The sequence below is a fragment of the Vigna unguiculata genome, chromosome 1, assembly GCF_037176805.1.
Source record: "Vigna unguiculata cultivar grain cowpea cultivar isolate G323 ecotype 2 chromosome 1, ASM3717680v1, whole genome shotgun sequence".
NCBI lineage: Eukaryota > Viridiplantae > Streptophyta > Magnoliopsida > Fabales > Fabaceae > Vigna > Vigna unguiculata.
Window position 1 is genome coordinate 43314941 of NC_140792.1, and position 14509 is coordinate 43329449.

General features: G+C 28.3%; 1 protein-coding gene across 1 annotated transcript; it reads right to left on the reverse strand.

Moving 5' to 3' along the window:
- Window positions 1-7401: 7401 nt before the first annotated feature.
- On the reverse strand, window positions 7402-8334 carry LOC114179652 (Dof-type zinc finger DNA-binding family protein). The gene has a single exon (XM_028066096.2). The coding sequence runs from the start codon at window positions 8278-8280 to the stop codon at window positions 7519-7521; it is 762 nt and encodes a 253-aa protein (XP_027921897.1). The 5' UTR covers window positions 8281-8334; the 3' UTR covers window positions 7402-7518.
- Window positions 8335-14509: the final 6175 nt, after the last annotated feature.

Consider the following 14509-nt stretch of genomic DNA (forward strand, 5'->3'; position numbering starts at 1 on the left):
ACCTTTAGATGTTCATAACCTTTATTCATATTACACATACTCATCATTTTTTTAATTTTTAAAAAAATAACATTTAAGTGCATATGTCATAAAAAATTTTAAAAAAATCACCTATTAATAACCATAATATACTTTTAAACTTGCATTACAAATTTACAAAGAGTAACATTCCAAAAAATTATCTAGACTTCGAGTTATAAAATTAGCTTAAAAGTAAGATCTAATAAATTCAGGTAATACTAAAAGTATTGAGATTGAAATTTGACTATTCAGTTCTTCTACACCCTCCTCTCACCCCTCACCGTATATTTTATTCAATTAAGATATTATTGGAAATTTAAAGATTCTCCTTATCAAAGTAATAATTGATTTCCTCAAATTATACCAACAAACTTGTTTTAAGTTCACAATTTGATTCAACTATAAAAATTTTAAATTTATCCTTATTATTAAAAAATATAGATTATTTGATTCAACTTTAGATTTAAGATTTATTTTTCTACCAAAATAAACAAAATGATGATATAATATGTATAGATCGTAAACAATATTAAAAGGTTGGATAAATTACGTTCAATACCAATACAAAAATAAAAAAGAGGTTTAGTCACCCATGGTGAAAGAGTTATGTCAATTACACAGGAAGAAGATGGAAAAGAAATGATCCAGATAGAAAATTCTACTCTGAGTTAAACAATATCTTTTTCGGTCCTTAAAATACTCTCTTTCACCTCTTCCAAATCTATCTTTTAATCATTTATATGTTGGGGAATTAATGACCTTTTTGCTTAAATAAATTTCTTTGCACTCGATCAAATCTTTATTTATGGTTGAAGAAACTTATTTTTATTTAAGCGAAATAACTTCATTTGAGTAAAAATGAGATTGAAAATTGAATTATTCTCTTATGATGATTTCACTGGAGTCATTATAAAACAATTTTATTCTAATTTTGGAGAGTATTAATTAATTGTTCTGTAACAATGACATTTGTTTAATACTAATTATATTAAATTTTCTTCCATTATGTTAATATTGAAATGGCCCTCGTGGTGCGCAACTGAGTACATTCAATAAACAAAAAGAAAGAACTTCTAATACTGGTACATGATTTAAATTTGATTGTGAAAAAATTATAGTAAAGTAGAAAGGAATAATCTTGATCACCAATCCCAAATATACAGTCACCTACTCCATATTTTTATAATATCATATATGCATGCATGATTAAATAATTTGAACGTTTCTTTACCCTCGTATTTTCAATAAACACTTCTTCTCCTCGTGATATATTGCACTATAGAATTGCATTCTACACTGGGAAAAGTTAAGCTCATCATAAAGTATACACCTGCACTTTATGAAAAATTAACTTTACATAAAAACTTTATTCAAAGAATGTTGCATTGTTATGAATGATTAAGTTGTGCAACACGCACTTGAGACTACTTCGGCATGGAAAAACCGCGACATTTGATTTATTTAAAACTTTTATGATGTTGTGCGTTGTTTGTTTTTTTAGTGAAAAGTTATAGTTTCTTCAACAAATCAATCGTGATATGTATGCACTTCTAGAAAATGAGGTATCTATCTGGGATTACATAGTTGTGAATAATGTGCTGTTCAAACTCATACATAGACGACCAAGCTAAAGAAACTACCTTGTTCTCGTAAAATTTAAAACCTAATGTATTTTTGTTGGTAAGAAACTTCTTCATCTATATATGTTGACCAAAAAGTTAGATAGAAGAATCCTTTGGACGTCCAAAAATTAATGATAAATAAATAAATAAATCGTCAAACCAATGCTAATGAATTAGTCAAACCACTTCGTATAAGATTCCTTTCTAATTTTGTTTAAAGTTTGTTATTTTTATTACGAGGATAATTTTCTGAGCAAAACATATATTCTTAAGTGTGAATTATTTACCAATGTCGTATTTAAGAATGACTGAAGTACTGATTAGTACAATGATGATTGTTCCCTAAGAATACAATGCATAATGAGATCATGAAATCTATTATGCATGTAAGCAATTTGTTTTTGCAGAAGATGAATCTATGAATTTGTAATAGCTTATTAATTTTCTAGAGTGATGTGCTGCACACAGCTTGAACGGTGGTTGCTCTTTAATTTTAGTTTGTTTGATTGTCCAAACTTTCAAACATTGAAAAACTTTTCTCTCTCTCTCAAAAAACGACACCGTGGTGGGGTTGTGGCCACATCGTTACAGAAGAATATGTGGTTCATGAATTTTAGTATTAAATTCCAAGAGTGTGGTTGTGTTCATTGTAGGTCAATATATGGGTGAACGTGAAAGAAGAAGGTATATATTTGAATATGATTTTTCTGACCGAATAATGCAGAACCAAAGACCATTACTATTAGCTGGTTTCGGCCATTGATCAATGAACGGGTGCAAGTTGGGTTGGTTGGAACCCCCAATAATAAATTCTTTTTATACACCATTACTTAGTACCCTTCTTCTGACCCTTATATTGTCAAAACTTCTTCTGCTTCAACGCAAAATTTACACCTAATATTTAATTTCACAAACTATTCACGTTTCTTAGGCTTTTTTTTTCTTAATGAAATTTAATTACATCTATTGCCATTCGATATTATTATTATTTTTTATTTTTTATGTATTTTATAGTCATATGTTTTTATTAAACAACATGATAACGTGTCATAAAATTAAAAAAAAAATGGTGTTGTTTTGTGACTATAATTTTATCAAATGGTATCATATTTTTGTGTCATATTTTCTTATGATGCGTGGTTTATTAAATATTTAACGAATTGGTAAAATATATACAAACGATTAAAAAGGAATAAAAAATAGAGAAAAAAAATACGTGGTGAAATTTGTATGAGGATTATAGTAGAATAATAAAATGCATAATATAGAACTTTTATAATTGTATTATTTATATCAAATATCTTTTAGCTTTGTTGGTAATTTTTGCTGTTATGAAATACTTAGTTAATTATTGTTTATGGAATTTCCTAGTTTATTAGCTGCGGTTTTCTTTTAATAATCCAACATTTTACTTGGACATCCAGGCTCAAAGTCAATCGAATCAGTCATTGATGAATGCAATTGGAGTTTACTTCTACGTAACAAACCTATCTAATTAATTAAAAAAATTGAATTGGTGTAATTTGAAAAAGTAATCTACTTTAACATAATTATGCTGCAGTCACAGGCACCGTTAATAATGGTTAGAGTATTATTTGTATTTTTTAATGTAAAGTGAACAATATTGATAATTGGTTGTAGAAAAAGATTTAACACGGGTTTTGTCAAGGCTACTTGAGAAAGAAATTGAAAAAAAGAAATGTGAAAAAAATAATGTTGAAATTGGTCTTAAAATATGAGTGTATGACTCTCTTTGGTTGATGGATTCTTGATTAAATTTGTTTCTATTATTACATATAAATAACAAATAAACCTCTTCTCCTTTGTATTTGAATTGTATAATATAGTATCTTCCTCCGTAATTCTTTATTTTTATTGACTATACTACATTTTTACTTTGACGATAAAATCTTAACATTCTTTATGATTAATACACTATAATTTTTTTATTTGAATATTATGTCCTCATATCAACCCAAAATGTTTGAGCCGGTTTTAACTATTGGCTCTAATACTAGTTGTTAGGATTTTATACAGGGGATTTCACTGGAAAGATACAACACCAATGAGACCTGAGCCTAAACATATAAGACACTGACACCACTCTCAATCCACCTTAAGGCAATGAATTTATGGGTCTTTATTCTTATATAGTATTTTACTTTTTCATTTCTAGACAATGTGAGACTTAGACTCACACTTGGATTTCTAACAATATATTCAATTCTCTTGCCACTATCTGATTGCATTTTCCTCTCTTCTTTTTACCACATTCAGAGGGACATACCAAAACAAGGATAGTACAATCAAAATGGACTTGGTGGTTGTCTCCAAAAATAAATCTCTCATTATATTTTACTATTTTCATCACAATACTGAGATTAATCTCAAAGATCTAACCCTTGTATCACCAAAGAATGAACCTTCAATCTCCAAAGATTAATTCAAAACAACTTGAGGTGTTTTTCAGTAATGTTTTGTATGAAATGTTTTACAATATATCCTCCATTGCTGCAGCACACTAAGTTTCACCTCCTTGTCTCCTCATGACGACAAACTCTTAGTAACAAGTTATCTAACCATACCTACCACTCCTATTCTGCTACCATTTATTCAAACCAAAAACCGACATTTTGTATTTTTATAATAAATTCATTTAGTTTATAAAAAAAAAAAAAACGCTGAGATCTTTAGTCTAAAATGGAAGGATTCTTTGAACAAGATTAGGAATTGGAGTGGCTTATTCAACAAATTTTTTAACAAAGCCCTGACTTAGTCTCTAATAATAGTCACTTTAGTTTTTCTTTTTAACTTTCATTTGGTTCATAAATATATGTAAAATAATGTCATTGACTATAGCTTTTAATGCTATGAAAAATGATAAATTTTATTACCAAGTCAGAAATGAAACGAAGATTTTCAAAATACAAATCAAAGTTAATAACTTTGTAATATGTTGAGTAAAGAAAAATAGAAAAAATTGTTTTGCTGAGGAAAACTGCCGAGAGAACTGTGATAAGTGAAGAGTCTTAATAACTCAGTGCAAACAAATAATTTTCTTACGAGATTTGCCAAAACTCTTTTTAGATTGTTTTTTTCACCTGGTTACAGTGTGTTAAAAAATTGATACTGATATGAGTTCTTTGATTCTGAATGAAGGAAAAATTAGGTTTCCTTCAAAAGAACGAGTGAATTTTTTGCTGATGACAACTCACTCATATATGCACTACCAAACTGGAATAGACCATAGATCATGGCATTGAATTTGGTAACCGACATCAGATTTTCAAATAAGAGACAAATAAATGAAGGGGAGTGATTCATGGCTAGAAGGGTGTTAAGGAACAACATTGTCAAACTTTGCAACAAATATTTCAATAGTTTTTTATGTTCTGAGTTTAGTTTCTAGAAGAAGCAAACCAAACCATTAATGGAAAAATGTATGGTTTTGGGTGAATATTATTCTAGAGAAAACACATTTGTTTAGTAATTCTGATATTCAATTTCTTAATGCATAAGTGTTTCTTTCTCTTACCTAATTTTTTATGATGAAAAATATTGTGTTATGCTTTTGTTAATACATTTAATATATATAGACTATTAGTTGAAGGAATATTGGAACTTTAAATTTATTGAGCAAGCAAGTGAGCCTTTTTTGCACGGAACACAACTTTAAAGTTTGTAGAGTTGAATTATTTAATACTTGTGTTATTTTGTAGCCTAGTTAATAAATTTTGTCTTCATTATTTCTTATCAATAAAAGATTCATTGAGAGTATGAATAGAAACATTAGAAAGATGATATATGTTTTATCGAACGCAAGCACATATATCCTAAATTTAAAAATATGTCTAGAAGCTCTTTTTTTTTTTCTTTTGTTATACTCCAACAACCCTACAAATTTCATTTTATCACGGCTTCTTTTATACCCAAAACAAATAGATAAAACTTAAACTAGCACTATATTAACCAATATATATATATATATATATATATATATATATATATATATATATATATTTATATATATTTAAAGACAATAATATGCTGAAATTAGATGGAAAAATTATGGAGGTTCAAAATGAGATGTAGGACTCGGTTTGAGGCATCAAATGTGAAAGTGGGTGGAACATGCCCGAAAGTCCGTTTTTATGGCTCAATATCCAATGTCCTCTTGGATTGTAAAATTGGTTTGTTAAATTTATATATTTTTTAAAATGATAAAAAAAAAACTAATAATGTTTCAGACCTACAATTATTGAGTTTGGCATGATTCATTGGACTCAGTCAAATTAGTGTGGTTATTTTTTCGTCATAATTCCGGATAAATCCGTTAAGAAAATCCACTAAAATGGCTTATTTCATCTTTGTGTTTATCTATCCCTTTATGTATTATAAACTATAGACACGGTATAACATTTTTATAATTAAGTTATTAAAATTTACATTTAATTTATAAGTGCTAGAATTGTATTTTTACTCATATATTTACATATAATGTATAAGGATCATATTCAGATGTGAAAATTAAATTTGTTTAAAAATTCTTTAGCACACTCCTTTTTCCTTCACTTGTTTCATTGTCTTGATAGAAACTCTTGAGTGTGCGACAGAAGCATGGTATGCATGATAGCCATTGGTGATAATCTTTGTTGTGTATCTAAGGTTGTGTTTTCTATTTTTGAGGTTAGTTTTTCTTATTTTCTCTCTTGTGTGTCTGTGTTTTAGCTTAACCTTCATGATCCTAATTTTATAAAATTTACAAAAAATAGTTAGAAAATGTTGTGACTCAAATTTTTTTTTAGTCTATTAGATTGCATGCAAATGTAGAGTTTCACATATGAGATATTATTGGTCACATATTTATAATTGTCAAGATTCAGTGACTAAAAATTTCAAAAGATCATAAATTTTGTTACAGACTTCAGATGGAAATTCTCAAAAAATGAAGATTATTGAAGATGAGGTGTCTAATCCTAAAGGGGACCGGAGATATAAAATTTAAAAAATGTCATCATTATTAGTATGTTTATTATTTTTTTAATATTTTTCACCAATCTTTCTACTCTTTTATAGATTTATTTGAGATACCCATAATATTCTTAAAATTTTTGTCATGTTTTCTTATATTATATATTAATTTTTCATGTTTTCATATGATCTAAATTTTGGCTTAAAATACATAAAAAGAAAAACAGACAACAAATTTATGATTGCTATATATACACAATGAGACGGAAATATATGTCTCTTGCGTCTCACCTATGTAACATACATAAAAAGTCTAAAATAACATCCGTAAAGATATTCTAACTTTTGATCCGAACCTAGAAGAATTGTAAGAAAATTATTGATATAAATCCAAACTTATTATATTTATATGATTTTTCGTATAAAATAATTATATTTAAAGTAAACAAGATAATTAGAAATAAATCTTTCTTGATGAATATATTTAATACAATTAAATTTTTAAAAAACTTACACTTGAAACTACATCAAATATTTTAGTTGAATAATTTTAAACTAATTTGAAGATAAGAACATGACACAAATGTAGTTACTTTTTCTCAAAGAAAAAAAAAATACTACAATTTAAGTTAAAAGAGCCAGTAGAGTGTTTCATCCTGCAGAATTATCCTTATTTGTATTTACAATAAATTCATTCTAAAGTATATAACTAGATTGGATGCAGATATTGAGATATATTCATCAAGATATAGAAAAGTGTTTGTAATCAATCATTACTTGGGTGCATATACGCTTACATATTCAAATTATTTATTAGTGAGATTTGATTCAACCTATACATAAACTGTATATAACCAGAAACCAAAACAAAGCATTGAAGAATCACATGTTATATATATTATTATCAAGGCGTGGAAAAAGAAGCATCCCTTGGAAAATCGAAGTGGCTCCAACAGTTACCCATGAAGAAGTCTGCATCATAAGCTTCTGGTCCAAGAAGGGGCCATTGGGTGGCTTGCAAAGCATGATCCACCATCATCTCAGAATTGGACCACAACACATTACCATGTGAGGTTTCTGCAACTTCACCTGGTAATGGAGGCAACTCAAAATTTGTTTTTGTAACTCTTGTATCATGACTGCTACTATACTCCTGATGCTTCTGGATAGAGTTCAACCCGCAAAAGTACATTTCGATATCCTCACCAAAATGGGATTCTCTGGGCTGTTCATGAAAATGCAAACGACCATGCTCTTCAGACAAAGCACTAGTGTTAACTATGCTTGAATACTCAGGAGAAACTGTTTGCACTTCATCTGGCTTCACATTCAGAAAACTTGCATACACTTGTGCAAGATCGATATTTGGCCCATCAGACACCACTGAAGATGAAGGCCTTAAATCATCAGAAAGCCCAACTGGGCTATGGGCTTGTCTTAGGGCTTTATTATATTTACCCCTTCTACTTTTCCGGCAGCCACCGCCAATTGGTACGTTACGGAGGGAACCTCCTTTGGTCCAGTACCTTCTGCAGCCCTTGCAAAAGTAGCGTGGTTGAGTTGAACTGTAGTTGTTGTAGTAGCAGAACTTGGTGTTGGAAGAACCACACCTGGGACAATTTGGTGAAATCTCAACAGTGTTAGCCTTCCACCCTCTCTCCATCATCACTCACAAATCAACGCATTTGTGTGTGGTGTGAGAGAGAAGAGGGAGACTTGAATTGATTATATGAAGATTATGTGTGGTGGTGAGGGTTTGAAGTCCTATAAAGCACGTTGAGTGTAGCGGTGAAGTTTGTTTATAATAATGCACGTGAGAGGGGCCTTTGGATATGATCTTGGAATTGTATATGCGGCCATGCACATGAACATGCATGGGGCAAGTTAGGCCAGGTGGTGTCACTGCTCCGTGGGCTAATGCATGGTGTCGGTGTTAACCCTACGTGGAATGTTTATATTGGCGGAGATGAGTGATAGCGGAAGCAAAACCCTCGATACAATAATTTCAGGTTTCTTCCTTCAACAATCAACAACTCATATATATTAGAAGCAGATCCCACAACAAAAGTTTAACATCCCAACCTCAATCTTTCCCTCATCTCTTCAGATTTTGTACTTTACTCACACACATGTATTTCATTTTTGCTAATTATGTTTTAATCGGTACATAATATGATTATCAAAAAACCTGAATTAACGTTGATGAGTTCTTGTTAGGTCTATATATAAAGCGGGTTTTACCGCAGAGACATAACACTAATGAAACTTGAGTTCAACTATATAAGACATTAACATCATTTTTAATACAAAATATTAAGTTAATGAGTTTATTCTAATATGGTACTTAAACTCACACCTCGATTCCTATCTGTTATCTAATTATGCTTCTTCAACAATGAAGAAAAATGAAATCACTTGATACTACTGCTTTTTTAAGCAGGCCTCTAATGATTGTTGAGTTCCCTCGTGCGCTGAGTAAGTTAATAATTATGGCATGAATTTTGGGAGTTGCCATGAGTTCCACTTGGTTTCTTTTCAAACTGTTGACGACTTTGGCTTAGTTTGTACGCTTCTATATCAATAATTTGTGACAAATTAAAACTGATATCTGTCATGGAGAATTTTAAGAACATCTAGTGTTAGAATTTAAACCAAACTTGTCTGTTATGCAATAAATTAACTAAAAATGCATTCTGTTTTCATTCATTCCAAACTTTGGTAAGTTATGTACAATAATCAAGAGTTAAGAAACTTGGGAGGAGAATTTTTGCTATGAAGCTCTGATGCTTCTTCTTTCTTTTAACTTAAACCATTTTTTTCCCGTTAATATTGCAGTTCAAAGTTGTAAGTTATGTCAACCTAAAAAGCACAGTACGCTAATTGTTCGACTGTTCTTTAAGAAAGGAGCACATGGGATTAATTTGAGTTTGCATTTTCTGAAGAAAGAATGTCTCTTTCACGATAGTACTAATGAGAGGTCGTTATTAATTGTTATTGGTTGGATCTTGAGCTTCTCGGATCATGCAAAACTCTTAAAAAACTGTAATATAGTATATCAATGGATTATAAATGACACTCCGATACAAACCTAACTTGTTGAAAATACGAATGCTTCTCCCGTTTTGTTTTCTTTTTTCTTTTTCTAGTTTTAGTCTTCTCTATTATTAACTTAATTAAACAAGAATTATGATATTTTAACCTATTTATTTTATTTATTTTTAATATGTTATTCAAATTATCTTTAAATTATTACCTCACATCATTAAAAAAAATCAAAATCAATAATTAAAATGTTATCAAGATGGTAAGTCAGAAATGAATAAAAAAATTGGGTCAAAACATTACTATCTATTAAACTGATAAAAGCAGCCGTAATAGAAAAATGCAAACATCACAATAGTATTTTTGTTTTTTTAAAATAAGCTATTAAATTGTTTGGATATCGTGAGGAAAAAATAGTGGGAGGATTCGAAAACCATAAACAAAATCATATAAAAGAATAAAACATCACTTTCTAGAATATGTATCGATCAATTTTTATTTATTTAATGTTATACTCACTTTCTAATGTAAATCTTGGCATATTATTTTCAAACGTGTAATATAATATATAATATATTTTTCTTATGTGTTTTAAATGAAAAGTAGATTTATCTGGTCATATTATACTTAAAAAAATAAATAAAATGGAATTACAAGAGAAAAAGCAATAGAGATGTAATGAAAGGGTTTAATTACTGTCTATTGATAATGAAGACATTTTACATTGTTAATAACAAAAATAATATTTTTAAATAAATTATTATAAGACTCAATAAAATCACCATACTATGATTTATCATTAAATGACCATAAATAATAGTTTTATTCTGTCTACATTATGAAAAAAAGTTACACAACATTTTTTTAGAAATTCCAAAACTACATTATAGAAAAATAAAATCTTTACAAAAATTAAATTTTTTATAACCAATTAAGTTTTGATGTTTTCTTGTTAAATTTGACGAATAAGATTGTTTATCTTAAATTTTATTATCAACAATTATATATATATATATATATATATATATATATATATATATATATATATATATATATATATATATATCAATCTTCTAAAAAAATGTAAAGTATGTATAAATAAGTAGGGATGGCAACGGACAGTGCGAGGACGAGTTTTGCTATCCATATCCATTTTTAGAGATAAAAATCATCTCATCCTCATACCCAAACTCAATGGATATTAAATTTTCATCTCACCCCATCTCTACTTGGTAATGAGTATAAAGTCGTACTCGTGCCCATACATGTTTCTTACTGTTTCAATATTAATTAATTATTTTTTATAAAATAATAAAAGATAATGGTAAATAAAACATAATATTATAAAATATTTAATATTAAAAGGATTGTTGTTTCTTCAATATTAAATATTTAGAAATAAATTGTATTATAATTATACACATTTCAAATTAAAATAGCAAATAAAATTTCATGAAAACCAAAACATTGAATAAATTTGGAAACATTAACAAAACCTAATTGATAAAATTTAAAAATATTTTTAAAAAAATATAAAAAGAAAATAAACATTCAAATTAAAAATTATTTTAAATATCTATTTGCTTCAATTTTTTAAATTCTAATAAAATCTCTTTTTCTATACATTAATAAATGTTATATCACATCACTTGATCAAACAAAATCACACAAACGTTTTTTTTTTTCTTCTTTCTTTCTAAAAACAAAAATCTTAGTATTGCAACTATCACAAAGTTGCTTTTAATATGTGTACCTATTTTAACATTACATTATGTGAAATCTCTTATTAATGTTTACCTGTGTTTTAGTTTTAAGATAAGAATTTAATTTTAAGAGAAATATGCAAGAATATGAGTGTATTTTGAATTAGAAGGTTAGAACTTATTTTTGTTTAGTTTAAAGCCTTGAAGAATTTAAGGAGAAAATAAGAAAGTTCTTGATTAGAACTTTTAAAACTAGCTTTCAGTTTTTTAAAATTAAAAAAAAAACTAATTATAATTTAAAAATACTAAAATTCTCTTTCAATCCTATACCTTTATACAATTTTAATTAAAGATTTAGTTTTTCAGTTTTTTTTTTAATTAGAGTTCATTATCAATATATTATTTACTTGCGAATAGAAAATGTTTTCTGTTTATAGATAGTATATTATTAATTAATTCTTCTTACAATATATTAATTCAAAACTTTATTATTTTAATAAATATCTTCATATTTTTCATTAACCAAGGTCATAAGTCAAGGAGAAGCAACTGTCTACGTGGACCACCAATTGATATAGCCATATGAAATAAAATGATGCTTTACTCTTATTCTTTCTATCCTTTAATCTTCATTGTAAAGAAATACTTGCTTTAGTCCCTAAAAATTCAACTACGTCTTCCTATTCATCCAAAATATTAAAGTTTGAAGGAAAAAACTAAAAAGAAATTAGAATTATCATATCGATTTTAAATTAATAATTTTAATGAAATAAAAAATATTTAATTAAGTTTTAAGTAAAATTTAGGTATTCTTAATTAATTTTTAAAAAATTTCAATTAAGTATTTATTATTTAATTTTTTTAATTATTACGAAGATATATTTTCTATCTTATTCTATTAGATGTCCCTGATCATTTGCTAAGATGTCTCTGGTAACTTGCTAAGAGGTTTCTAGTCACTAGTTGAAAGGTCCATAATCCCTTGTTGAGAGGTCTTTGATCACTTGTTGAGAGGTCCCTAATCACCTGCTGAGAGGTCTCCGGTCACTTGTTGAGATTGGTGAGAGCTCATTGGTCTCTGTTGATTCGTCCCTCTAGTCATTCAGTGAGAGGTCTATGGTTAGTCACATGTTAAGAGGTCCCTATAGTCACATGTTGAGAAATCCTAATTTATGCTGAGAGGTCTCTTATCACTTGTTGAGAGGTCTCTGGTCAAGTGTAAAGAAAATTTTAATTTTTATTCCACAAACATCTTTGCAATCGTTTTTTTTTTCTTCTTTCTTTCTAAAAACCAAAATCTTAGTATTCCAACTATCACAATGTTACTTTTAATATATGTACCTATTTTAATATTACATTATGTGAAATATGTTATTAATATTTACCCGTGTTTTAGTTTTAAGAGAAGTAGACTAGAATATGAGTGTTTTTTGAATTATAAGGTTAGAACTTATTTTTGTTAAGGTTAAAGCCTCGGAGAATTTAAGGAGAAAATAAGAAGGTTGGAAGTTACACGATTATTACTTTTAAAACTGGCTTTCAGTTTTTTTTTAAAATTAAAAAAAATTATAATTTAAAAAGACATAAATTCTCTTTCAATCTTATTACCGACGCGATATATAGGCGCTATCGCGTTTGTGTGTACGCATTTTCTGGATATGTACGATATTATATTAGTATTTGACGATATTGTAATGTTATTAAGTTAATAAACAAAACAAAATTATATTTATAAAAGTAAAGTGAAATGTATAGAGAAAATATGAGAAAATAATTGTTAATGAATAGGAGAAAAAAGAAGAAGGAGATAAGTAAATAATTTTATAAAATTTGTAAAAGTAACCGTTAATTTTTAAAAATTTAATAAATAATTACATTATAAAGGGTAAAGTTGAAATTATGAAAAGTGGAAAAAAAATCATCTTTATATAGTTATAGATAATTTTGTACAATTTTAATTATAGAGTTAGTTTTTCTTGCTTTTTTTAATTAGAGTTCATTATTAATATATTATTTCATTGCTAATAGAAAATGTTACATGTTTATAAATAGTATATTATTAATTAATTCTTCGTACAATATATTAATTTATTAAATTTAACAAAAAATTATTATTTTAATAAATATCTTTTAATATTTTTCGATAAGGAAGGTGATAAGTCCTAGAGAAGCAACTGTATGTAGACCACTTATTTGTATAACTGTATCAACAAACATAATGTTTTTTACTCTTATTACTTTTCTATCCACCAAGAACAAACTTATATTAAATAAGTTTGAACATGTTTGTTACTACTTCCTTAAATTTAGTTTATATTTTTTAATCTTCATTATTCAAAAATACTTTAGTTACCGAACATTCAACTGCGTGAAGAGGTTCATGTTCAATTGCTAAGAGGTCCCTAATCATTGGTGAAAAGGTCCCTAATCACTAACTGAGAGGTTCCTGATCACTCTTTAATGGGTCCCTGATCATTTTTTGAGAGGTCCTAGTCACTTGTTGAAAGGTCCTTGGTCACTTGTTGAGAGGTCCTTAGTCACTTGCTGAGAGGTCCCTGGTCACTTGCTGAAAAGTTATGGTCTTTGCTGAGAGATCCATGGTCACTTGCTAAGAGGTCCTTGGTCACTTATTGAGAGGTCCTTGGTCACTTGCTGAGAGGTTCCTGATCATTATATGAGAGGTCTCTAGTCACCTGCTGAGAGATCTCTAGTCACTTGTTGAGGTCCCTGGTCACTTGCTGAAAAGTCCATGGTCTCTGTTAAGAGATCCTTAGTCACTTGTTGAGAGGTTCCTGGTTACTATATGAGAAGTCAATGGTCCCCTGTTGAGAGGTCATTATCACTTGTTGAGAGGTCCCTTAACTATGAGAAATTCCTAATCTTTGCTAAGAGGTCCTTAGTCACTTATTGTGAGGTGTCTAATCTCTATTCTGAAGTCTCTCATCCCTACTAAGAGGTCCCTGGTCACTTCTTAATAATTTTTTAGTCTCTACTAAAAGATCCCTAATCGCCATAAATTTAATTATTGAACTATAAGTCTTGATAGGACCAGATTTAACTTGCCATCAGAGTTCGCCAAAACTGAGGTTTGGGTTCAATTACTTTTCAAATTTAGTTTTTCTAATGAAAACTATATTATTTTAATGATCG

Coding starts and splice junctions, on each gene's coding strand:
- LOC114179652 (XM_028066096.2), bottom strand. CDS start 8,280: ATGATGGAGAGAGGGTGGAAGGCTAACACTGTTGAGATTTCACCAAAT.